This window comes from Polypterus senegalus, chromosome 13 (assembly GCF_016835505.1).
Source record: "Polypterus senegalus isolate Bchr_013 chromosome 13, ASM1683550v1, whole genome shotgun sequence".
NCBI classification, from domain to species: Eukaryota; Metazoa; Chordata; class Cladistia; order Polypteriformes; family Polypteridae; genus Polypterus; species Polypterus senegalus.
The window spans coordinates 156,297,445-156,325,139 of NC_053166.1; the positions used below are offsets into that span (position 1 = coordinate 156,297,445).

Consider the following 27,695-nt stretch of genomic DNA (forward strand, 5'->3'; position numbering starts at 1 on the left):
ATATTTGGTTTTTTCTTTATGTATTTTTATTTTGTATACGTACATTTCACACACACACACAAACACACACGCGCTCACCTTTAAGCCTGCTTGCAAGTGTTATCACTAGCTGTTTTTATCTTTTTTTCAACCAATTATTACTGCTGTATATTTTGCAAAAAAAAAATTCCGTGATGAAGGTACAGCTAGAATTGTTTACCCCCGATATTTACAAATGGAGTACAAACAAGTTAATTGAGAGATGAAGGTGCAGATTGAAGCAGCCACATTATAGTTTCAGAACCCTCTACATCACACTGTCTACGTTTCAATGTAGTAAAAAAAAAAGTTCAGCATTAATATAGAATTATATATATTATACCTTTGATACTCGCCTTCCTAATGTGAAGTAACAACAACTTACTGTAGTTGAAGATGAAACGCCTAACTGCTCCCCGGCACAGCGCTGTTCCGCGCCACATCCACTTAAGAACTACAATTCCCATCAAGCCCCCGCAGGAAGACGGCGTCAATCTTCATGCTCCGCCCATTTCTCAGGCGGTCGCGTGACACATGAGGACCGCGGTCGGAGCAGGTGCAGAAGCAGAGTCTATACCGGGAGGGTGGAAGGAGGACGCTGCCAGGAGGTGTGAACGCACAGTGTGTCACAGAGTTGTGTTGTCCCCCTGTACGCTACACACTAAGAATCATGGCCGAAGGACGAACGGCTACGTCGATTCTATCCTACGAAACTCTGGTTCACGCCGTGGCAGGCGCGCTGGTAAGTGTGGAGGCTATTGCAGGCGGGCACGCGACTGAAACGACGTCACGAGGCGAGCTGCCCACAGTTGGCACGACTCATTTTCCAAATTAAGAATGGAATGAAGATGTACCCTGTTGCACCGCAGCGCCAAAGTCTTGGGTTTGGGCGTCAGGCTGGGAGCCGTCCCCGTGGAGTTTCCACGTTCTTCCCGTCCCTGTTGGGATTTTCGTCCGTGCACGACGTCTGCTGTCCCGCATGGCAAAGGCGTGCGTCACGGCTGTTCAAGCGTCATTGGACCGGCGCCCCGTCCAGGGCTGGTTCCTGTCTGGTCGGCACTGCAGGGGTAAATAAACACCGCGGAATCGAACAGGATTTGAAACTTGCGCCTTGCGTTAAAATCGTAGAAAAACATTTGAAGCACAGAGCACTGATCAAAAATAAACGACACGTGTAAAATATTGTGAAATAACCCAAATATTCATTCATTCATTCCTGAACCTCATTGTCCTAATTTGCATTCATGGTACTAGTGATGAAATATGCACAGGCACACATCATATATACGGTGCCTTCAGAAAGACCCCTTTATATTCTTCATAGTTTGTTTTATGTTAAAATTATTTCAATTAACTTTTCCCCACATCAGTCAATACTCAATACCCCAGAATGACAAAGTGAAAACATGATTTTAGACATTTTTGCAAAGTTAAATAAAAAACTGAAATGTCACATTGCCACAAGTATTCAGACCCTTTAGTAGCCAGAACGTAGGTGAAGCCCCTTTCGCAGCCATTCCAGGCTTGAATCCTCATGGGATCTGTCATGACAGTCTTCGCCCACCTGGGTTTGGGGATTTTTTGCCATTCTTCTCTGCAGGCTCTCTCGGGTTGGATGAAGACACCATCCCCCGACCCCCCCTCGTTTCTGAAGGACAGTCAGAAACTTGACGTGAAGCCACGTTGTCTTGGCTGAATCCTTCAGGTCATTGTCATGAACTAGCTCCCCTGGTCTGAGGCCATGTGCACTCAAGAGCCTCGCAGTATATGGCTGCATTCACCCTTCCCTCAATTGTGACCAGTCTTCCTGTCCCTACTGCTGAGAAGCACCCCATAGCATAGGTGTAGTGGTTGGTCTTCTGTCCACAGAGTTCAAGAATCCTTTTCCTCATGCTTTCATAGTCTCTTTAAATGTCGTTGGGCAAAATCCAAGTGGGCTGTCATCTGCCTTGTACTCAAGATTGACTTCCGTCTAATCACTCTGCCATAAATGGCTGATTGAAAGGAGTGCTGCTGAGATGGTCGTCCTTCCACCAGGTTCTCCCCTCTCAGCAGAGGACTTCTGAGGCTCTGTTAGAGTGACCATTGGGTTTGTGGTAACCTTTTTGCCCAGATACTTAGTTTGGCCAGACAGCAAACTCTCAGAAGAGTTCTAGCAGTTCCAAAATTCTTCAATTTCACAATTTTAGAGGCCACTGTGCTCCCTGGGACGACTCAAAGCTTTAGAAATGGTTTAATGCCTTACCACAATTTGACCATGGAGGTCTACATAAAGTTCCTTTGACTCTACAGGCGCTTTTCCACTGCATAGTACGGCACAGCACGGTTCAGTACAGCTCACCTTGGTTCGGCTCAGTTCGCGTTTCGACTGCAGTTTAGTACCGCTTTAGAGTGGGCGGGATTATTCACGTGTCGTTATAGTTGCTCCGCCTCTACTGCCGTGACACCGTGGAACTTTTACAACAACACACAGACAACGACAACACTTTAGCTCGACGACGCGCAAGGGTAAGCATCTAAAAAAAGCACATCACTAGCTAACTTTTATCACTGTTGCAAAGCATAAAATGAACTTAACTGCCAGTGTAACATTAAAATGCCGATTCTGTATATTACAGATCTTCCACATTTTGCAAAAAAGTCGCCGCAACAGACCATCTGTTTGGACATTTAACCGTGCTTCAGAGTGGTGGGATGTGATTGTTCCCGGTTTTACAAACACTCAGTGGCTGGAGAACTTTCGAATGTCTGAAGAAACATTCATCCACTTATGCAACAAACTGCGTCCAGCGATGGAGAGACGGGACACCAACTTCCGCGTGTGTGTACCTTTAAAGAAAAGAATAGCCAGTGACGCAGTAATGACGATTTTCTCCGGCCAATCAGTGACCAGCAGAGTTTACACGTCACGTTTGGTAACGGTTGCGCTTGGAACCTCGGCTGAGGTGGTACTAAAAAGGACCAGGTACTGTTCCCAGTGGAAAACCCCCAAAAGTGAGCTGAACTGAACCGTGTCGTGCCGTACTATGCAGTGGAAAAGCGCCATGTGAATTGTGGGACATTCAATATACAGGTACACGTGTCTCATTCTAAATGATGTCCAATCAATTCAGTTTGCCACAGGTGGAGTCCAATCAGGTTCTAGAAACATCACAAGGAGAATTAAAGCAAATAGGACCACCAGAGAACAGTTTGGAGTGCCACAGCAAAGGAGTTGGTAACTTCTAGGAATGAGAGTTTTCAACTCTTTTAATTTTTAATACATTTCTGAAAACATTGTTATACTGAGTTGTTGAGTGTAGATTGATGGACAAAAATGGCAAAATTATCCACTTAAAATGAACTCTATAACACAGTAAAGTTTGCTTTGCAAAAGATGAAGGCGTCTGAATACTCTCTGGGAGTCACTGTGTGTACTTTGTGTGTGTGTGTTTATAGCGCTATATACAGTATATATAAGTCCAATGACTGTATGTCTGTCCACTTTTCACGAGAGAACTATCCATCCATCCTCCCTCTTCTGCTTATCCGAACGAGAGAACTACTTAACGAATTTCCATCCATCCATCCATTATTCAACCCGCTATATCCTAACTACAGGGTCACAGGGGTCTGCTGGAGCCAATCCCGGCCAACACAGGCAGGGTGCCAGCCCAACGCAGGGTTAACGAAATTAGATCGGGTTGATTTTGTGACTTCCCTCACTGCACGAAGTATCACAGTTCACTTGCGGTTCCGATTTATTTGCGCGAATCCGAGAGACATGCAGCGCACCAGCCTTGGGGCATTCCTTACCTCCGCTTAGCTAGCGAATGAGAGAACTACTTAACAGATTTAGATCAGGATTTTTTCTATAATTTGCTTGAACATTCCGGTTGATTTTGCGATTTCTCTCATTGCGCTAAGAGTCGCAGTTCGCTTGCAGGAGCGATATTTTCACGCTAATCCGAGACACAGGCTGCGGGCAAAGGGAAGGAGGAAGTGTGACGTCAGGAGTGGGCCCTCCTCGCTGTCCTGTTTCGCTACTACTCCAGTCTGACCCCCCCCCATCCCACCTGGCGCACACTTCCTTAACACCACGGAGTGTCAGAAGGAGCAGCACGTGTCCTGTCCAAATCAGGCATCGGAATAGCACACAAACAGTCTGCGTACGGTCCTCTTTAATGCCAAAAACAAGAAATGGGCAGCAGAGACACGAAACGCAGTTTATAGCATTCCATGCAGTTCTTGCCCAGCGGTATACATAGGACAAACGTCAAAAAGAATCGCAACACGTATACAGGAGCAGCAAAATGCTATCAGAAGGAAGGACTCCCCATCACTGATTTATACGCACACAAATTCAACCGGACACACATTTAACTGGGACAACATACAAGTAAGATTTAAGGCCAGAGAGCTGGCTGAATCTTGGCCATCAAACGAAAATGCCATTAACAGATATCTGGACATGAACCCAGCATATGCAAACTTAAGAAGAACATCTTCATGATAAATAAAACTTTACGACCAACACCCTCCTAACCCCACCTCATTACCCCACCCCAACCAAATTTTGCTATATATTGCCTTTGATTCTTGTATGTCTAATCATTATCCTCTGATGACGGCTCCTGGCAGGAGCTGAAAGCTCAGGAATAAAAACTACTTTATGATATTTGATTCATTCTCTCCCTTTGTGGATCTCCAGCTACAAATATGCAAACCGTATCACAAACCTTCGCTTCCATTCATCCATCCATCCATTATCCAACCCGCTATATCCTAACTACAGGGTCACGGGGGTCTGCTGGAGCCAATGCCAGCCAACACAGGGCGCAAGGCAGGAAACAAACTCCGGGCAGGGCGCCAGCCCACCGCAGGCCTCCATTCATATCTATAGATTTTGCAAGTAATCAGCATTGAGCCGTGACAGGCATTCAAATCAGCAAAATGGCAAGGGGACCCACATTTGAGCACAGCCAGTTTTTCACATTTGATTTCATTTCATACAACACTGCAGTACTCCTAGGAAATGAAAGACGTATCACTGTTATCTTTTTTGTTATTATGCAGGCAGAGAGGGGTTCCCAATCTTTTTAATATGACTTTATATACACAGTTTATTTATATATATTATATAATGTCATGTTTTTTTCTAACCTGCTTAATCCAGATCAGGGTCACAGGAGAGGTGGCTAAAGCCTATCCCAGCTAGCATAAGGCAGGAACAAACCCTGGACAGGATGGCAGTCCATTGCAGAACACAAACACACACCCCTAACCTGCTGTGAACTTGACCCGGACACAGACAGGCGGACATCGTTTTTTTCCACCACACACACGTTTATTTACAATTATGTACAAAAGTCAGTGCACAAACCCAGTGCCTCCAGTACCGATCCCCCAAAGTCCGGGCCTCTCACAATCTCTCTTGCCCTTCCTCTCTCCAGCTCTGTCCTCTTCCACCCGACTTCCGGCTACTGAATGAAGGGAGGCGGCCCCTTATATAGGAACCCGGATGGGCTCCAGCTGCTTCCCGGCATTCCTCCTCCAGGCACGCCCAGTGTGGCGGAAGTGCCGGCTGCGCACCCGGAAGCCCTCCGGGTGTCCCCTGTCTTCTTCCCCCCAGCACGCTGGGCTCCAGTTTTCTTCAGGCACTGGGGCGCGCCACGGGCCCCTACAGGGTTGGGCTTCCAAGCCCCAATACAACCAGGGCGGTCTGGAGGAGGTACAAGCCCTCCTCTGGTCCTCCTGGGCTCCATCCCCAGCCGGATGCCACACCTGCATATCTTTGGACTCTGAGAAGAAACCCAGATGTGAACTCTGGTCTGTTTACTGCGAGGCAGCAGTGCTGCTACTATGCCATGCCGCCCTTCTTAAAGGAATCTTCTGCCTGTCAAAGCCAAGGTGGCACTGCCTTTCCATGTGCCACTCTGTATACTCAGTCAGTGTATCTACAAATACAGCCCAGGTCAAGTAAAATTGTTTACCTGGTCAGTTACATTTCTCACTGTCCACTTTTTTGTTTTTCATTACAGGATGGTGCCAGTTAGGCCACCTATGTTGAAAAAGCCCCCGCCATCCCTTAATCGTAAATTGAACTAAGTGCGTTTGAATGCATGTTGTGTTGTGTTTATTTCGACTGTTCCTTTTAACTGATAATTGAGCCAACAAAGGACCTTAAACTCACTGCCTCCTTCATAACTTAGAATGATTTTGCAATTAAAAAAAAAAAAAACCCTGCATCTTGATGAAAAACTAAAGTGAGAAATGCGGACTGATAATGTAGAGAAGGGTTGAACGAGCAACTCAAGAAACATCCAGTTGAATTTAGCACTACGATAAACTCTAGGCGTGAGAATCCTTCCCTGTTGTATATTTTGAAATCAAGCGAGGAGTGATTAATTAGGGCAATTACTAAGTGAGAAGTGAAAAAGAATGAATCTTGGAGCCGAATGTACGATATGGAATGCTGACAAATGACCTTGTCATTAATAAACCTGTTAGCATCTCCTGGGTTAGTTTTTGAACCCAGTCATGGAAACACCAGGGTTCAGAAAACCGAGTGAATAAGGTAAGGTTGTGTTGACCTCATTTGATCTATAAGGGTAAGGGTTATGCACTAAAACATCGAGTAAGCACTGCCTTTAGGATGACCTTCTTTGTGTTGATCTTTATGCAGGGTAGTATGACTGCCATGACTGTATTTTATCCTCTGGACACTGCGAGGATTCGATTGCAAGGTAAGTGCAGATTCTACACTTTAGCATACTGCCTAACCGAGGTGACAGATAGTCAGACTTGTGGTGGGCAATGCAGATGCCAGGCATTGTACAGAGCAGAGACACACTTTACAGTGGTTATTAACAAATGAGAGGTGCCCTTCCTACCCAGAATACCAGGGCAACTCAGCCTATAGGCTAAGCTCAGAGGGTACCTCACCATATACAGAGGGATATTAGGCCATGACCCACCTGCAACTGCAGTTTATCACAGTGGAGATGCTTTGGTGGCACTGATACAGACTTTTGAGTACACACTGATTGATTTTAGGATTTTGTTTTGAAATGCAGGTACAGATGCTCATGCATATAGTCAGATCCATACGTCTTTGGAAAGTGATACAATTGTCATAGTCTTGGCTCCGTGCACCACCACAATGGATTTGAAATGATAGAAATCCTCACATGATTGAAGTGTAGACTTGCAGTTTTAGTTCAAGGTGTTTAACAAAAGCATTATATGAACCATTTAGGAATGACGGCCATTTTTGTACACAGTCCCCCACCCCCCCCATTTTCATTGGCTCAAAAGCATTTCGACAAACTTAACATAATCATAAATGTAACAATCATTTTCAATACTCGGTTCAATGACTGCCTGAAGTCTGAACCCACGGCCATCTCCGAGTGCTGGGTGACCACCCTAGTGATGCTTGGCCAGGCCTTTCCTTCAGTTCTTTTCAGGTGCTGCTTGTTCGTTGGACTTTCCGCCTTCAGTAATGCGTGTCCAGTTGGGTTGAGGTCACTTGAAAGACTTGGCCATTGAAGAATATTCAAAGCACTTGGTTGGCTGTCCCAGTATGTTTTGGCTCATCTCGTCTGTACTGTGAAGTGTCGTCCTATCAGTTTTGGATTAATTGTCTGAATCTGAGCAGACAGTACAGCGCCCGCTACACTTCAGAATTCATCCTGCAACTTCTGCCAGCAGTCACATCATCAGTGAACACCAGTGACCGACTTCCATTGGCAGCCACGCATGCCCAGGCCATAACACCGATGATGTGCCATTCATCTGATCATGAGCCGTTTCTTCTCTTTCTGTCACACTGACACCCATCTTAGTTTCATTTGTCCAAAGAAAACTGTCCTAAAACTGGACTGGTGTTTTAAAAAATATTTTCTGGAAAAGTCTAATCTGTCCTTTCCTCTGCTTGAGGCTTACCAGTGGTGTGCACCTTGTGATTACTTTCATGAAGTCTTCTCTTGATTGTAGACTTTGTCAATGATAGGTCTTCCTCCCGGAGAGTGGTCTTGGTTTGGTTGAATGTCATGAAGGGGTTCTTCTTCACCAAAGACAGAATTCTGCGATCATCCAGCACAGTTGTCTGCTGTCCATCCATCCATTATCCAACACGCTATATCCTAACTACAGGGTCACAGGGGTGTGCTGGAGCCAATCTCAGCCAACACAGGGCGCAAGGCAGGGTGCCAGTTGTCTGCTGTGGTTTTTCCAAACCTTCTGGTGTTGCTCAGTTCACCAGTGGGTTCCTTCTCTTTAAGAATCTACCAAACGGTTGACTTGACCACTCCTGGTGTTTCTACTGTCTCTCTAAAGGGCTTCTTTTGTCTTCTCTGCCTAATGGTGGCCTGTTTTTACTTGCATGGATAGCTCTTTGGACCTCATACTGAGAATTCACAGCGACAGCTTCCAAATGCAAATTCCACACTTGGTATCAACTGTACACCTTCTACCTGCTTAAAAGATAATGAAATAATGAGGGTCCTGCTCCCACCTGGCTATGGAACAGCTGGTCATTCAAATGCCCAAATACTTTTGAGCCCCTGAAAGTGGGGGGACCATGTATAAAAGTGGCTGTCATTCCTAAACAGCTTATGCAACATTTCTGTTTAACCCATTTGAATGAATTAATGCTGAAAGTCTTGTGGAATAAGACGCTTTATCGGTGCCAACCCGACACAGACTGACACTGGAGGCACATATAAAACACAAATAAACTTTTATATTTCTTCCCCGTGTCTCGCAAGCACAAAACACACTTCTCTTCACCACCACTCCTCCCGGCAAGCGTTGTCCTCCTCCTGACTCTGGCACTCGGAGTGGTGGCTGCTGGCTCCTTTTATGGTCCTCCCGGAAGTGCTCCAGGTGCGTGATCACCCGTTCCCAGTTGCACTTCCAGGTGTGGCTGAAGAACCGCCCAGATGGGCTCAGGAACCCTTGCAGCACCCCCTGGTAGCCACCCCGGGTCCCAACAGGGCTGCGGAGAACTCCATCTCCCATGGAGCATTGCAGGAATCTGAGGCACCACTGCCACCCAGAGGGGGCTGCCATCTAGCGACCCTGGGGAGGTATTGTGCAGCCCATGTCTGTTCCCCTGGATTATATGCAAAAGGGCCTTCTGTCACAGTCTACACTTCAATCATGTGACGATTTCTTCATTTCAAGTCCATTGTGGTGGCATACAGAACCAAAATTATGAAAATTGTGCCACTGTACAGATACTTCTGGACCCGACTGTATAATTGCTGCAGTGCCAGGGTGTAAACACTGAAGATCCTGAAATGAATGTACCAGCGTACTTAATAAAAGGGAGACAGGCATACATACAGTGCATACATACATCTATCTTTACATGCAAAAAAATTCAGGCGTCTCTATGCACACATGCAAGCACATAAATGTGGACACATCTCTTGTCATCTGTCCCTGTGGTTCTGACAGGTGATTTCTCGATTTCCTCTGATTTTTCCAGTGGATGCAAACAGGACACCCAAGTCGACACCTTCAATACTGGCTGAAATCGCTAAAGAAGAAGGCCTGTAAGTACCCGTCTCTGGGTTAACCACATAAGCAATCCCAGAATGACCTACTGCGATAGTTGCCATTTTGTTTACCATTTGTGTCGTTTTCTATATGCTGCCCATTTAATTTTTTTTTTTTTGTAGAACTGCACTCTACCGTGGTTGGTTCCCAGTCATCTCCAGTCTCTGCTGTTCCAACTTTGTCTATTTCTACACATTCAACAGTCTTAAGGCAGCCTTGGCGAATGGGAAGGCTGCTTCTCAGCCGGGAAAGGACTTGCTTATGGGCATCCTCTCAGGTTAGAGGGCTGTAAATGAAGCACAGCGTAGTGCTGTGGCTGTGAGTTGAGTGTCTGAGAGGTTTGCATACAAGCTGCAGTTTTTAGTTTATTGTTCATTTTAGACTTTTCTCTTTTTTTTTTTTGTCCAGGGACAGTTAATGTGCTTCTCACCACTCCCATGTGGGTCATGAACACCCGGCTGAAGTTACAGGGAGCCAAGTTCAGAAGTACAGAGCTTCACCAGACGCATTACGCGGGCATATTTGGTGAGTACCGCTTTCTTTGTATTGGATGCCATACAAGGATTATTAGGTGGCATAAAACCACACTGGTTAGCTGGATTGTTTCACTTCTACGTCCTGCCAAGTGGTTTTGCCTGCCTAAGGTAAAGTCATCTCTACTGGGGGACCGCAGGAATCATCACGTAGAGGGGTCCTTTCATCGGATTGGCTGGCCCAGTGCTATCCCAGCTGTGGAATGGCCAATTGGGGGAGGCAGGTTGATGGCCGAGGTCTCCAGGACTCTGAACAAATCCAGATCCTATTATGTGATATCATCTACTGTTAAATTTTGCTCCGTACTGGTAAAATTTTATTTTTATACTGTATTGAGGATTTGTTCTGTTCTATGTATTGTATTGTATTGACCCCCCTTTTTCTCTTTGACACCCACTGCACGCCAAACCTGCCTGGAAAGGGGGTCTCTCTTTGAACTGCCTTTCCTGAGGTTTCTTCCATTTTTGCCATACAAGGGTTTTTTTGGGAGTTTTTCCCTCGTCTTCTTAGAGAGTCAAAGCTGGGGGGCTGTCAAGAGGCAGGGCCTGTTCAAGCCCATTGTGGCACTTCTTGGGTGATTTTGGGCTACAAAAAAATAAATTGTATTGTTTTGTACTGGACTCTAGAGCAGCGATTCCCAACTGCTGGGTGGTACACACCTCACTGGGGGGCAATTACATTTTTTAGGGGGGCAATTTGAGAATTTAGGTGCGTTGAACAATTTATAAAATGAAAAAACAGAAATTCACTGTCAAAAATGATAGAAAAAAATAAACAAATCATTTTTATTTTTATTTTTTAGAGAGACATTTATATATTTATACTAGCTGAAATACCCAGCATTGCCCGGGAGGAAAATAAAGTGTTTTTATTTTTACATTTTTTGAGAAAAATATAATAAAAAACACAACTTTAAAAATTAAAAATAAATTAGCAAACCACAAAGACTCACTCTTGTGCTTGTCTTGCAGTCTTTTATGTACAGTGGTGTGAAAAACTATTTGCCCCCTTCCTGATTTCTTATTCTTTTGCATGTTTGTCACACAAAATGTTTCTGATCATCAACCAGCCATTAACCATTAGTCAAATATAACACAAGTAAACACAAAATGCAGTTTTTAAATGATGGTTTTTATTATTTAGGGAGAAAAAAAACCCAAACCTACATGGCCCTGTGTGAAAAAGTAATTGCCCCCTTGTTTATAAATCACCTACCTGTGGTGTATCACACCTGAGTTCAATTTCCTGATTACTGCCTCACCTGTTTCAATCAGGAAATCACTTCAATAGGAGCTGCCTGACTCAGAGAAGTAGACCAAAAGCACCTCAAAAGCTAGACATCATGCCAAGATCCAAAGAAATTCAGGAACAAATGAGAACAGAAGTAATTAAGATCTATCAGTCTGGTAAAGGTTATAAAGCCATTTCTAAAGCTTTGGGACTCCAGCAAACCACAGTGAGAGCCATTATCCACAAATGGAAAAACATGGAACAGTGGTGAACCTTCCCAGGAGTGGCGGCCGACCAAAATTCCCCAAGAGCGCAGAGACGACTCATCCGAGAGGTCACAAAAGACCCCAGGACAACGTCTAAAGAACTGCAGGCCTCACTTGCCTCAATTAAGGTCAGTGTTCACGACTCCACCATAAGAAAGAGACTGGGCAAAAACGGCCTGCATGGCAGATTTCCAAGACGCAAACCACTGTTAAGCAAAAAGAACATTAGGGCTCGTCTCAATTTTGCTAAGAAACATCTCAATGATTGCCAAGACTTTTGGGAAAATACCTTGTGGACTGATGAGACAAAAGTTGAACTTTTGGAAGGCAAATGTCCCGTTACATCTGGCGTAAAAGGAACACAGCATTTCAGAAAAAGAACATCATACCAACAGTAAAATATGGTGGTGGTAGTGTGATGGTCTGGGGTTGTTTTCTGCTTCAGGACCTGGAAGGCTTGCTGTGATAGATGGAACCATGAATTCTACTATCTACCAAAAATCCTGAAGGAGAATGTCCGCCATCTGTTCGTCAACTCAAGCTGAAGCGATCTTGGGTGCTGCAACAGGACAATGACCCAAAACACACCAGCAAATCCACCTCTGAATGGCTGAAGAAAAACAAAATGAAGACTTTGGAGTGGCCTAGTCAAAGTCCTGACCTGAATCCAATTGAGATGCTATGGCATGACATTAAAAAGGCGGTTCATGCTAGAAAACCCTCAAATAAAGCTGAATTACAACAATTCTGCAAAGATGAGTGGGCCAAAATTCCTCCAGAGCTGTAAAGACTCATTGCAAGTTATCGCAAACGCTTGATTGCAGTTATTGCTGCTAAGGGTGGCCCAACCAGTTATTAGGTTCAGGGGGCAATTACTTTTTCACACAAGGCCATGTAGGTTTGGATTTGTTTTTCTCCATAAATAATAAAAACCATCATTTAAAAACTGCATTTTGTGTTTACTTGTGTTATATTTGACTAATGGTTAAATGTGTTTGATGATCAGAAACATTTTGTGTGACAAACATGCAAAAGAATAAGAAATCAGGAAGGGGGCAAATCGTTTTTCACACCACTGTATGTTGTCATCAAGTTGACGCTCGTAACTGGCCAACTCTATTTAATTTCAAAACCAACAGAGACGCGATGGCACTCAAACATAAAGAATGCTGGCAGTCGCCTCCAGTTCACCCTCTGGTGGTCGTTCGGAGTGTCACCGGGATGATAACATGCGTACAAGAACACAAGGTCACCCACCACCTTACCCAGAAAGGGTTGGGTTATGGTTGATTTCACCCGACAGTATTTTTAGTTGAACAATGAGGAACACGTGTACCAAGTTTCATGTAAATCGCTCTAGCATTTCTGACGTAGTGCTGACACATACATACATACATACACACACACATTGACTTTTATATATTTATACTAGCTGAAATTCGCAGTGTTGCCCAGAAGGAAAATAAAGAGTTATTTTTTAAATTGTTTCAGAAAAATGTAATTAAAAAACCCCACAATTTTAAATATAAAAATACATTAACAAACAATAAAGACTCACTAATGTCCTTGTCTTACAGTTTTGTATGTATGTTATCATCCAGATGACGCTAGGAACCAACCAACTCTTTAATTTGAAAAGCAACAGGGGCGCGGTGCTGCTCGAACATAAAGAATGCTGGCAGTCGCCTGTTATATACTAACTGTGTAAGCCGCACGGGATCCTAGAAAGTATTGAAATTGTCAGATCTACTCTGGGCATCTCTCTGCTAGGAGGATTCATGTTGCCGAAGTGCTGGCATCGTTTGTGCATTAGCAGCTAAGCGACTGTGTTTCTTAGGAGGTTTCCTTTCACTGTTGTGCTGGCCTCGCTTGCATATCCTTGGAGCTCGAGTCCTCACCCCGACTCTACGTCTCACTTCTGGGCCGGACAGACACACACACTTCCACACGTAGAACTCTACAGTATTTCATTTCAAAAGTAACAGGGGTGCACAGTGTGGCTCAAACATAAAGAATGCTGGCAGTCGCCTCCAGTTCGCCCTCTGGTGGTCGTTCCGAGTGTCAGCTGGATGACAACATGCGTAAAAGACCGCAAGATCACCCACAACCCTACCCAGAAGGGGGTGGGTTAAGGTTGATTTCACCCGACAGTGTTTTTAGTCGACCAATGAGAAACATGTGTACCAAGTTTTATGTAAATCGCTCCAGCCGTTCGGCCGTGATGCCTGAACATACATATTAATTTAATTTTTAATTTTACAATGGGATTTTCTAATTAGAAATTGTTTTTACCTTTAAAATAATATGAATGGTAATAATGATTATAAAATTTTGCAATATAACAAAAATATAAAATGATCAAAATATTACAGAAAAAGCTGTCATTAAAGTTATTTTATATTTCTGAATATCACATCTCTTATGTTTTCAACACTATATTTGCTGTATTTTCATATTACATCATAGTATTATTATTTTTTTTAATTTCTTTGTCAGTACTTCCAACTATCCTTTCCCTCTTTTGTTTCCATGTTCTTTGGACGCTTGTTTAGACCAAATTAATGACAGTTATGGGCTTCCTCCACGTGAGTAGGAGTTCACATTTTGAAAAGGTAATAATAAGAATAAGGTATATGTTACAGTGGGGGACATGATGATTTTAAAGAGGCCTAGGTGGGGCATGGCCAAAAAAGGTTGGGAACCACTGCTGTAGACTCTGCCCAGACAGTGACTGGGCCGGGAATCAAACCAAGTGTATCTGACGGGTGGCACATGCCCCTGGGAATGTGTTCTTTTAGAATTACAGCTCTTACTTAAACCTATACAAGGGCAGAGATGTTAAGGCAACAGAAACATGGTACCAAAGAAAGGATTTTCGAGGGGGTTCCCAAAAATAACTGGAATCTGTACCTGGCGCGCAATCTAGACTTAGTTGTGAATTTCGCCACTAGGTGTCGCATACTTACAGTATTCTGTGGCAGTCTGCCCAGTGGCGTTGCTCTGTATTACTCATATGGTGCTTATTAAACGTGTTCTGTGATTTTTGTGATGAGTGATCATAAAGAACAGCGAGTCTGCTTTACATTTTGTTTTCTCTTCGGGAAAAACAGCTGCTGAAACTGCAGTGACGCTTGAAACTGCTTTTAAAGAGGAGGCGTTAAGTAAAAACACAGGTCTACGAGTGGCTTTCACGTTTCAAACGAGGGGAAAGACGACCTGGAGAACCTTCTACAATTAGGAATGACGAAAATCTTGAAAAATGTTTGCAATACAATTTCCGAAGATCGTCGTCGGACCATTGAAGAGATTTCTGAATTGACTTGTGTGTCTTGGAGCTCTTGCCACCTTCCCTACTCGCCTGATTTTTTGCTCCGTGTGACTTTTTCTTGTTCATGCATACGAAAAAAAGAACTCGAAGGAAAGCGTTTTTGTACCGTGGAGTGGAGGAAGTCAAAGGAAAATCGCTGCAGCAATTCCAAAGATGTTTCCGCCAGTGGGAAAACTGTTGGGACAAGTGCATTCATTCACATGGAGAGTATTTTGAAGGAGACTAAAGTTTTTGTAAGTAAAAATTATTAAAATCATTTTTTTTTTTTCAGTTTCCGTTTATTTTTGGGTACCCCCTCGTATATCTAACTTATTTTAAAATGCAGCTTTCTCTACTAATATACGTTGTGGTATAATAAAATGTATACAGTGATCCCTCGCTATATCACGCTTCAACTTTCGCGGCTTCACTCTATCGCGATTTCTTCTCATACACGCTTACGTCAATACACATGCACTTTCTGAGAACTTTTATCTAAGCCCTACGATGGCTCCTAAACGTGCTGCTTTTTCTAAGCCTTCTGACAATAAAACTAAGTGCCGGAGGAAGATGCTTACTATTCAGGAGAAGGTTAAACTCTTGGATATGATCAAAGATGGCAATACCCTACAAAAGCCTCCTCACACATATGAAAAGACAGCGCCAGCAACTGCCTATCAAGATGTTCTTCAGCCGCTGCCTACTCCTAGTACTCCTTCAGCGGAAGAAGACAACGACGCACCTGCTAAAGATACTGCACCACCTGAAGACTCTCCTACTGAGGTTGTGCCTTCATAGGTTAGTGGTTGTGTGTAAGAACTGTGTGTGTGTGTAATTAAATGTACAGTACAATAATCTTCTATATAAAAGCAGTCGGGATTGTCCTTCCGTCCCGTGAGTGCTACGCAGGCGCGGAGTTTCACACACGCCCCGTCCATTTTGCAATGCACGATGGGATTTGTAGTTTCTTTTTCCAGGTAACAGATGATTTTCTACTCCAGACTGTGCGAAATCATCTTCTTCTTTCTTACTATATAAAAGCGGTCGGGATTGTCCTCCTGTCCCGTGAGTGCAAAGCGTAGCGGTATTCCGCTTATCACAGACTTACTACTTGCAGCTTGCGGTACGAATCGACGCGATGTGAGCAGAGTTCTGGTGCTCCCATCGTTCTCTTGCTTTTGTGTGCGATGCGCTGGAAAAATAGACAAAATTATGTCTCTGGAAATAATTAATGTTGATGGAGTATAAATGCCTCACTGCGTAGTAAATATCAGGGGAGATGGTGCTTGCTTATTCTCATCTATAGCTTATTTAGTGCATGAAACTCCGTCTTTAGCGGTACAGATTCGGGCTGACATTGTACGACTTTGGACAGGCACTTGAGGTGATAAAAAAAAACGTAGGTTTTCGGGAAATGTTATGAATGGGCACTTAGATGTTCTTATTCCTACACTTAACATGCCTGATGTACACATGGAGCGCACACAAATTGAGGATAAAAGTCGGTCGCCTTAAAAGGCGGGTGAGCCTAGTAATATGATATTTGTAATGTCTAATATGTCTTATTTTCTCTTATTTTGTCTACTATATTGGGTAATACGAGTGTAATGGTGACTAAAGTGTGTTATTTCATGTCCAGAGGGCTAAAAAATGTATTTAGAAGGTTGTAAACAGGTTTTCTATACTCTAACTGCAAAAATATTCGATTTATAAATAAAGAATCCTACTTCGCGAAAATTCGTTTATCACGGTAGAGTCTGGAACGGATTAACCGTAATAAACGAGGGTTCACTGTACATTCACACAGCCAAAGAAAAGCCATGGAGCAATACAGTTGTCTTGCATTTCTTCAAAGGGGTCTCTGTATGCCCATTTTTTGGGGAACTCTGGAAGCATTTCTCTTACTGCAGAGTCAGAACAGTTTCTGTGCCACCAGGGTTTCTGGCTCTTTGAAACTCTGCCAGGATTTTGTACCCACACTTTCCACTAACAAGTGGGGTTCGGTTCAGGCAGGACACCAACATGGGGGGACACACTGGCCCTCTGCTGCTGCCCCTCAAGGCTCAGTGATGATCCTCCCACTGTTTTACACACACAAACCTTGTTACGACTTCTACTTCCTCGGTGGTCATGTTTGATCATCGTCTAGACGCTAAACTGCAGAGGATGTGAGGATCTCACTAAACTATTCAAGTGGTAACAGTGATGAAGGATGTGTGCAGTGGGCAGGGAGTTAATCGGTGTGAGCTTATGACTGGCACTTATTGGGAACAATTGCAGGCCCCACTTCATATCATGAATGGAGTTCAATGGCTTACTCACACCTGTCAGTGCCTGGTAAACACATTTTTATCCATTTAGTGTAGTGCATATGCAGCCACCAAGCACCGGGCATCTATGGGCAAACCTGTAATTGGTCAACTGCACGTGTCGCTCAAGCGTGATAGGCATCTTGGAATTTATTTTTGTCCTGTGCATGGCCATGAATACAAACTCGCGATGTTCGTCCCTGCTCCATTCTGCGGCCCGCAGCAAAGACCTTCTCTGCAGATAAGGTGGCATTAAAGTGTTGGTTTCGCAAAACGCTTTATAGGAAGAGATAAAGTAATCCACCGGAACAGAATTCACAGATAGCAAGGATTTACTGTAGAAAATGAATGAAATGGAGCCTTAGACTTTCCTGTCTGCTGGCTCCAAATTCATCCATCCATCCTCCAAGCCGCTATATCCTAACTACAGGGTCACGTGGGGGGCTCTGCTGGAGCCAATCTCAGCCAACACAGGGCGCAAGGCAGGAAACAAACCCCAGGTAGGGCGCACACACACACACCAGGGCGAATTTAGGATCGTCAATCCACCTAACCTGCATGTCTTTGGACTGTGGGAGGAAACCGGAGCACCCGGAGGAAATCATAAGAGCATCCCTTATCTATGATTAGAAGAAAATATGAAGCTAGTTTTACATTAAAAGTTACTGAAGTGATGAAAGAAACTGGTAACTGCGCTGCTGCAACAAAATTCGATGTGTCTGAGAAACTGGTGCGAGACTGGAGGAGGCGAGAAGATGTAAAAAAAATAAAAATAAATAAATAAAATGAAGTGTCGCATTTTTGAACAGGGGTATAAGTCGGGGTCTGATTTTATAATCGATTTTTTGCGTTTCAAGACCTAACTTACAAGTGAGTATATATACGGTATTTTCTTTCCTAACCCTAAGGCTGAATACTATTATGGGCCCTGATGTTAAGATTCCCCTTTGGGGGCTTCTTAAAGAAATGCTTGTTTCAGACCTTTAAAGGCATCTCTCTGCTTCCTCCCCACAGATGCCTTTAGGCAGATTGTCAAAAGCGAAGGGGTGAAGGCCCTCTGGAACGGGGTGCTGCCATCTCTCATCTTGGTTTTCAATCCTGCAGTGCAGTTCATGTTCTACGAAGGGATGAAGCGTCGGGCTGGCAGAGGAAGAAGGAAGGTAATGAAGTCTCCAAAATTTAAAATGAAAATTCATCATTTCTTGCCTGACGTGTAAAGTGCCCTGCACTGCACACTGACTTTTCCTGGCTAGATCAGACATGAATCATTTTGCCTGCAGACAGACAATACAGGAGTTGTTTTAATGTTCGTTTTAGCAGTGTCAGGTGTACAGTGGCTTTTTCCATTTGAACGTCAGCCCCCAGCAGATCATTTACAACTGTATTAAGGGAAGGTCTACAGGACGGTAGTGAGACCAGCTGTGTTATATGGGCTGGAGACGGTGGCACAGGAGACAGAGCAGGAATTGGCATTGTTAAAGATGAAATGACATTAGAGGGTCAGCTCAGGTTGGGAGACAAAGTCAAAGAGGTGAGATTGCCTTGGTTTGGACATGTGCAGAGGAGACAGGTTGGGTATATTGAGAGAAGGGTACCAAGGATAGAGCTGACGGGTAAGAGGAGGAGAGGAAGGCCTAAGAGAAGGTTTATGGATGTGGTGAGAGAGGACATGCAGGTGATGAGTGTGACAGAACAAGATGATGAGGACAGAAAGATATGGAAGAAGATGATCCGCTGTGGTGACCCCTAACGGGAGCAGCCGAAAGAAGATGATTAATGTGGAAGACCGGCTGTCTGTTATTTCTGTCCACCTACACCACACAGTAGAGCTAACTGCATTGTGTTTGTGTGCTGTGGACTAAGCCCCGAACACAGACAGGCAGACATGTTGTAAAACATCACCACACATTTATTTACAACTATTTACAAAGTTCAAGTGCCACACAACCCACTCTACCCCAAGTCCAGGCCTCGCACACACTTTGCCTCAGTCTTCAGGCCGCCTCCACTCTCTTCTCCTACTTCGTCCTCTCCTCAACCGACTCCAGCCTTGAATGAAGGGAGGCGGCCCCTTTTACCCACACCCGGATGTGCTCCAGGTGTCCCCCGGCAATCTCCCACCGACACGCCCCAGTGTGGCGGAAGTGCCGGCTGTATCCCCGGAAGCACTCCGGGTGTCCCTGCTCCTCTCCCTCCCAGCACTTCCGGGTGTGGCGGAAGTGCTGAGGTCCAGGGCTCCAAAGGCACAGGGGCGCCCCCTGGCAGTGACCAAGGGCCCCTACAGGGTTGAGCTTCCAGCCTCCCTACCCGTGGTCCCCAGAGCAACCTGAGCGGTCGCCCTCACATGGTCTGGGGAAGGCGCAAGCCCTCCTCCGGTCCTCCCGGGCATCTCTGACAGTGTGTACCGTCGATTCAGAAAGTGTGCAGGCCCCTTCACTTTTTTCACATTTTGTTATGCTGCGGCCTTGCACTAAACTCATTTAAATTATTTTCTCCCTCATCAGGTAACATTAAATGCCTTAGAACGACAAAGTGAAAACAGCATTTTAGAAATGTTTGCAAATTTATTAAGAGTAAAAAGCAGAAAATACCACATTGACACAAGTATTTAGACCCTTTGCTATGTCACTTGAAATTTAGCTTGGGTGCTTCCCATTCTATTGATCATCACTGAAATGTTTTTACACCTTGCTTGGAGTCACCTGTGCTACATTCAGTTGACTGGACACGACTAGGACAGACACCCACCACCTGTCTATAGAAGGCCCCATACCTGACAAGGTGTATCGCAGTAAAAAAGAAGCAACATGACGTCAAAGGAACTGCCCACCAAGCTCTTCGAGACAGCATTGTGTTGAGCCACAGATCTGGGGAAGGCTACAGACCTGTGTTAGAGATGGGAGAGAGAAAGTTCCAGAAGGACAACCAGCACCGCAACACTCCACCGATGTGAGCTTTATGACAGAGCAGCCAGACAGAAACACACGTGGAAGGCTGCTTGGAGTTTGCAAAAAAGGGACCTTAAAGGACTCGTCAGACTACGAGAAACAAGATTCTCAGGTCTGATGAAGCAGAGGTTAGCGTCGCGTCTGCAGGAAATCGGGCAGTGCTCATCACCTGTGCAGTAAGTACCATTACAACAGTGAAGTATGGCAGTGTGATATAGCGGGTCTGCGGCTCAGCAAGAATGGCCAGTTTTGAAATAATTGGCGCACTCGCAGCTTACAGAGGGGGTGTGGTCGTGTGGCTGGAGCGGTACTCGGAGGCGATGTGGCGCATGCGTTTCCTTACTTAAGTGCACAGGTGAGGAATCGTCCGTATCTGTTAATTGATGCTGGGAGCTGCTAATCGCTGCACTTGTGCCACGTCCCCATTATATATAGTAGGAGCGCGAGTACAGAGGGAAGGAAAGAGAAAAGAAAATGGAGAACGGTGGTTAAGAGTGGGAGAACAAGGCAGGAGAAGGAAAGATCCGGTGTGAGTGAGCGAGCGAGCAGAAAGAGCAGTGGAGGAGTGTTAGGCTCACACTCGCTCCAGATGAGCCATCTTAGGAGCCGGGTGACCTTAGAAGGAGATTGGCTCGCTGCATAAGTCTGTGGGAGTCAGGGAGGCTTGGGAGAGTGAGCATCCTGGTCGCTGGGGAACCCGAGTCTTGGCCTGGCGTGACGGCCACGTGTAAGTAGCCAGGTGACAGAAGGCTACCAGACCAGCAGAAAGACAGTCGGCTACACCTGCAGGTAGTTGCATGGCCGGTATGGGAGAAGCAGAGGAGCCGCCAGTTAAACAAGAAAGCATGGGGTTTGTAAAGAAGACAGTGCTTCCCGTCTGTGTTCTCATTTTAAAGGAATCATTTACAGTGGAACCTCAGTTTACGAGTAACTTAGTTTCCGAGTGTTTTGCAAGACGAGCAAACTTTTTTAATAAATTTTGACTTCATAAACGAGCGATGTCTTCCAATGCGAGTAGTATGGATACACTTTGTCTGCTGAGCGTCATGTGATCACAACTGAGCTGATGGTGCCCCTCTCTCTCCTTATCTCTCGCACGCGCACAGCGCGTCTCTCTCTCTCTATCTCTCTCTCTTTCTCGTCTCTCTTCTCTTGAGGGCAATCGTCTCCTATTCTCCATCTGAGTCTGTGTGCCTCACTCATATAGTCAACATCCGTACGAGCGTGTACTGTTTACTACAGCATTGTGACTCTGTGTGTGTGTGTGTGTGTGCACGCGCATGCACGTGTGTGCTGTGAAGTGCGAGTCCCCATCTTGCGCCTCAAAACACGAAGCTGAGTCTCAGTACTTTAACAACACCAGCCTTATTCAGCTTGAAACAGCAACAGCGCGGTTCTTTATAGTAGTGGGATCTTTATAATGTTCTTTGTATCACCCATCGACGGCAGGCGCTCATAGCATGTCTGGGATCTTTTTGGATACGCTTATACGGCGAACTGCTACAGCGCTGGGAGTTGGGTGGAATCCCACAAGAGATTAGAAACTCACACCAGCCATGATTTGTTTTAAAGGTAAAGTGCAGGTTAATTTGTTTTATGTATTTTTACTTCCTATTTTGTATTAATCATTTTTATATGAATAGTTTTGGGCTGTGGAACGAATCATCCGAGTTTCCATTATTTCTTATGGGGAAATTCGCTTTGATATACGAGTGCTTTGGATTGCGAGCACGTTTCCGAGGTTCCACTGTATTTGAATTTTAACCTCAACTTTTTACGTCTTCTGATGGCTCCTTCCAGCAGGATAACATGCCATGTCACAAAGCTCAAATCACCTCAACCAGGTTTCTTGAACATGTCGGCGAGTTCACTGGACTCAAATGGCCTCCACCATCACCAGATCTCAATCCACTAGAGCACCTTTGGGATGTGGTGGAACGGGAGATTCACAAAATGCTGTGGAGTTGGGTCTCAGCAGCAGGAACTGTGAAAACAGAGTTAAGGGAAAGCTAAACGGAAGAAAAGCACAAAGATATCCTTAAGGAAAACCTGCTTCAGAGTGCTGTGGGCCTCAGGATCAAGGACAAAGTGAAAACAACACAGGAGTGGCTTCGAGACAACCCTGGGAATGTCCTTGAGTGGCCCAGCCAGACAGCCTGGACTTGAATTGAATCCCAACAAACATCTCTGGCGAGACCTAAAAGCTAAAACTGTCCAGCCACCGTCTCCACCCAGCCTGACAGAGCTGAGAAGATGTGCAGGGAGGACTTACAGGAAACCTGTGAAGCCAGTGGCGTCAAACCCAGGAGGACCCCAGGTGGAAGTCGCTGCCAAATTGCTCCAGCCAAGTACTGAGTAAACGGTCTGAATGCTTGGGTCAGTCAGTGATACTTCAGTTTTTTTACTTTGAATAAATCCTGTTTTCACTTTGTCATTCTGAGGAATCAAGTTTTGCTTGATGTGGGCTGGAAAATGAATTTGTGATTTTAGCTGAATACTTTCTGAATGTACTGTACATGTCTGTGAATGCTAATCATGTCTGTCAGTCTTTTTATCCCGCATGTGGACAGCTGCTCTTAAGCAAAATGAGAGTTGTGCATAGCTGCTGTACAGCGCCACATGTGTACGGCTTAATCCGCATGCGGACATCTGCACTCAGTGGCCACTTCATTAGGTACACCTGTTCGACTGCTTGCTAACGCAAATATCTAATCGGCCAATCACATGCTTGCATTTCGGCCTGAAGACTTTGTCAAGATGACCTGCTGAATTTCAAACCGAGCATCAGAATGGGGATGAAATGTGGTGATTGAAGTCACTCTGAACGTGACATGATTGTTGGTGGCAGACGGGCTGGTCTGAGTATTATAGAAACTGGTGATCAGCTGTGATTTTCCACACACAACCATCTCCAGGGTTTACAGAGAATGGTCCGAAAAAGGGAAAATATCCAGTGAGCAGCAGTTCTCTGGGTCTTGTTGATGGCATAAGTCAGATGAGAATGGCCATAGTAACTGAAAAAACTACTCATTAAAATCGAGGTGTGCAGATAAGCATCTCTGAACACACAGCGCGTCGGGCCTTGAAGCAGATGGGCTACAGCAGCAGGAGACCACACCGGGTGACACTCCTGTCAGCTAAGAATAGGCAAGTGAGGCTACAATGGGTACAAATTTGGACAACAGGAGACTGGAAAATCATTGCCTGGTCTGATAAATCTCAATTTCTTCTGCAACATTCGGTTGGCAGGGTCAGAATTTGGTATCCACAACATGAAAGCATGGATCCATCTTGTCTTGCATCAACAGTTCAGGCTGTTGCTGGTGGGGTAATATGTGGGGGATATTTTCTTGGCTCACTTTTTCCCCCCTTAGTACCAATTGATCATCACTTAAATGCCACAGCCTACCCGAGTCTTGTTGCTGACCACATCCATCCCTTTATGACCGAAGTGTGCCCATCTTCTGATGGCTCCTTCCAGCAGGATAACGTGCCATGTGACAAAGCTCAAATCATCTCAGGCTGGTTTCTCGAACATGGCAATGAGTTCACTGTACTCAAGTGATTTCCACCATCACCAGATGCTCCTCACATGTATGGCTTCAAGCACACATGGACATCCGCCTCAAGCAAAGAGACTTGCTAGCCTGACGTGAGTAGACCAAACTGAAGACGTGAGCGTCACTCAACACCTGCGCCACTTACCAAAACAGGTGCCCGCTCACTGCACTGTCCCTTCTCCGCCACTAACCCCACATTAAGTGCCCTCATTATATTTATTATTCATTGGCCCAAACAAATGACATGTGCTTGTTGTTATACAGTAAAACAAATAATAAAACACAATGAAAACAACAGTGGGAAAATGTACTTGAAAAGGGTCTGTTCGGGACACATGACGAGAGTCTCTTCAAGCCTCGGTGCACAGCTGCTGAAATGTTTCTTCAGTCCACAGAAGTTTTGTATTTTGTGAAATTTCAGGGGGAAACAGACATCTTCGTCTGAGTGATGGCGGACAGCTTCACTTTTCTTCTCGTTATTTCCATGCAGCTTGCATCCTAAACTTGAAAGCCTCTCTCCATGTGAAGTTAACAGCGATTACATCTTATTATAGTAAAAAAAATCCTTGGACGAGACGTGACTTTTTCCAGAGAGATACTTTCACATCCCGTGAGACGAGACTTTGTGCCAAAAGAGATTTAACCACGTCCCGGGCCAGAGATAAAATACAAAGAGTAGAAGAGAAAGCAAAACGTTGTAAAGAATTCAAAAATGTTGGCACGATACACATGCAGAACGGCTTAGAGATTATGAAAGTACGAAAATTCAAAAGTCTCCAAAAAATGATAGTAAAGATCGCATTAGAGCAAACAAACGGAAATTATTACACTGTGAAATAATGGAACAGTGAAAAGAGATCGAATATATGGACATAGGCGGTATGACAGCAGTATGTAGATATTGTTCGGCTTTAAACTTTAAGTTGTAGACTTGTAGATCATTTAATTCGTGTTGCCATTAGGGAGAAGTAGTGTTTCTTCCCAAAGAAGAGGCGTATCTGTGAGAATTAAAAGATTTGCTGTTTGGTGAAAGTGAAATCCACAAACACTACACTACAGGCAAGATTTCCGAATTCACAATAATCTGTTCACGTTTGCATCAGTCAATGCTCAAAACGTAGATTTACACAATTCAGGACCTTACTCTAGGAGAATCTGTGGTTTCCCCAACAATTAAAACTACTACAAGTTTAATTTCAAAGAAACCACAATTCAGTCTGGTTTATATTTATGATCACGGAGAAGTGATGCAACATCAGAGTTAAACAATTGGACGTAGTAGAAATTCTACAGCCAATAATGAATACAAATCCATATGTCCAAAAGTATTGCACTTTACACAAAATTAATCTGAGAAACCCGGACAAAGAAGTTTTCTTGGATTTCTTTATGAGATAATTTCACATCCCGCAAGATGAGACTTTGTGCCAAGAGATTTAACCACGCCCCAGGGCCAGAAATAAAAGGCCAAGAGTAGAAGAGAGAGTAGAACGTCGTTACAAGGTTCAAAAACGTTGGCGTGATACACATGCAGAGCAGGTTAGAGATAATGAAAGTACTAAAATTCGAAAGTCTCCAAAAAATGATAGTAAAGATCGCATTAGCACAAGCAAACGGAAATTACTCGGTGAAATAATGGAACAGCAAAAAAGAGATGGAATATATTGTTTGGATTTAAACTTTAAGTCGGAGACTTGTAGATCGTCTAATTTGTGTTGCCATCAGGGAAAAGTAGTGTTTTCAATTAAGAGGTGTATCCGCGAGAATTAAACGATTTGTTGTTTGGTGAAAGTGAAATCCACAAACATGCGCAGCAGAGACGCAAAGTGGCTGGCACGTAGCGCAGGCTGTGTGGGGGGGTGTTGAGCGAAACGAGCAGGAGGTGAACCCCCTAGTAAATGACTAATAATCTTAAAACGGCTGCATTGGGTTCTTTTTCCAGGCTGATGCCCATGCTAATCTTAATTATCCCAGGCTGATAAATAAGGTTGTTTTTCCTTTTTCTTTCATATAATCAAATGAAATGAAATACAGTGGACCCCTGACTTATGAACTCAATTCGTTCGCGAGGGCTGGTTGTAACTCAAGTTGGTTGTAAGTCAAGGGTATTTTTCCCATAAGAAATAATGGAAATACCCAGAATGCGTTCCGAACCTCCCACAGCAACACTTACTTAATTGAATAATTTACCAAACACACCAATAATTTTTCTAATGTACTAACCAAAAAGTTATAAAAAGTGCCTGGCCTACCAGAAACAACAATTTCATACTGTACTCACCATTTAAGTTGACATCTTTGGCTTGCAGGAAGGGAGGAGGAGGAGAATGAAATGGAAGGTGATTATTGTTTGGAAGGAGCTTCCTTATACAAATCTTTTCTTTGTAAAATTGTCGAGATGGTGGATTTTGACATGCTGTACATATTAGCAAGATCGGTCACACGAACGCCACTCTCATATTTCAGCACAATTTCCTTCTTCGTTTTGATTGTGATTGCTTTCTTTGCCTTCGTTACCTTCTCTTCCTTCCTTAGCAATTATGTCCACAAACGCATGTATCTGGGCTCCGATTGACGCTTACGAACGCTCTCGGCTGTTTGTTTACAATCGCACAAGCGGATTCACGTAACCGCATTCGGGTCGTAACGCAAGATGTTGGTCGTAATTCAAAACAAAAATTTTGGTCGTAAACCAAGTTGTTCGCATGTCAGGCTGGTCGTATATCGAGGGTCGACTGTAAAAGATAAAAGATTCTTTTGATACAAACTAAAACTGTAGCTTGTTTTTACGGACTTACTACGTTTGAACTGCAGGTTTTCTTGTTAGCAGCTCAGTTTACAGTTCAAATATGGCTTGGTTGAACACTGGCAGTCTTCAGTTCCACTTGTTTTGATCACCTCACTTCACGTCCTGCTTGATTTCACTCCTGATGCCCTCTCCGTTTCCTCGACAGATTTCATCCGTGGAGATCTTTCTGATTGGAGCTGTTGCCAAAGCGATTGCTGTGACGGCCACCTACCCGCTTCAGACGGTGCAGGCCATGCTGAGGGTGAGAGATTCAGGATTGTTGGGTGGTATGGGGAAGGTTTAAAGGAGAACCTGAGGGTTCAAATGTCTGTGTGCTCCTTTTTAGTTTGGCCAGTACAAAACTGAAGGCAAAACTGGGCTTGTGGCAAGTATTCAGAGTGTGCTTCAGCTTCTTAAGGAACGACTCAGGTGAGTGGCACTTTGATGACCTCTCTGCTGGCACAGGGCCGGTTAAACTGGTACCTGGGCATAGCCCTGGGACTCTGTGCCGCCCCTTTTCCAAAGTAATGATTTTTCCACACCATTTAGCCATGTTGCGTTTCCTGTTTTTCAAGTTTGCCGGCCTTCCGGTGGTGCAGGTTCAAGTCTGGTGACCCTGTGGAATTATCTATTCTAGGATACAAGGCATGCAGGGGCTGTATAAAGGCCTGGAGGCCAAGCTGCTGCAGACGGTGCTGACTGCTGCCCTAATGCTCGTGGTTTATGAGAAGATCACCGCCGCAACTTTCAAGGTGATGGGCCTGTCCAGAAAGGTCAAGCATTGAGTAGTTAAGGATAAAAACCAGCTCATTGCCACACATGTACCCCACGTCTCAGGATGTCAGCTCATGTCTGAACAGCAACCTGTTTACACTCGGCCAATTCAGAGTCTCCAGTCAGTCAAACCAGCACAACTTTGGGATGTCAGAAGAAATCCTAGAAGAACGTGTGACCCGTGCACAGACAAAAAACACCATTGCCACTATTGGAAATCTCCAAAAATAAAAGAGACTCCTGTTTCAGCTTGATCTGGTCAGAGGCATGTAGGTATGTTTTCATTACTGCTTAGAGAGCCCCCTGTAAGGCCAGGCCAGGATACGATGAGACGGCGAGTTCGCCCGTCATCATTCAGTGGTGCCTTATACTGTGACAGCAAAGATTGGTGGGACAGGAAAAAAAAAAAAACAAA

The 27,695-nt window shown here is 44.5% G+C and overlaps 1 protein-coding gene across 1 annotated transcript; it reads left to right on the forward strand.

Moving 5' to 3' along the window:
* The first annotated feature begins 513 nt into the window (after nt 1-513).
* Nucleotides 514-27,691, forward strand: LOC120542343 (peroxisomal membrane protein PMP34). The gene is made up of 9 exons (XM_039774731.1): nt 514-760; nt 6,683-6,743; nt 9,494-9,560; nt 9,687-9,841; nt 9,973-10,089; nt 18,225-18,370; nt 26,673-26,768; nt 26,853-26,935; nt 27,144-27,691. The coding sequence occupies exons 1-9, from the start codon at nt 689-691 to the stop codon at nt 27,289-27,291; spliced, it is 945 nt and encodes a 314-aa protein (XP_039630665.1). The 5' UTR covers nt 514-688; the 3' UTR covers nt 27,292-27,691.
* Nucleotides 27,692-27,695: the final 4 nt, after the last annotated feature.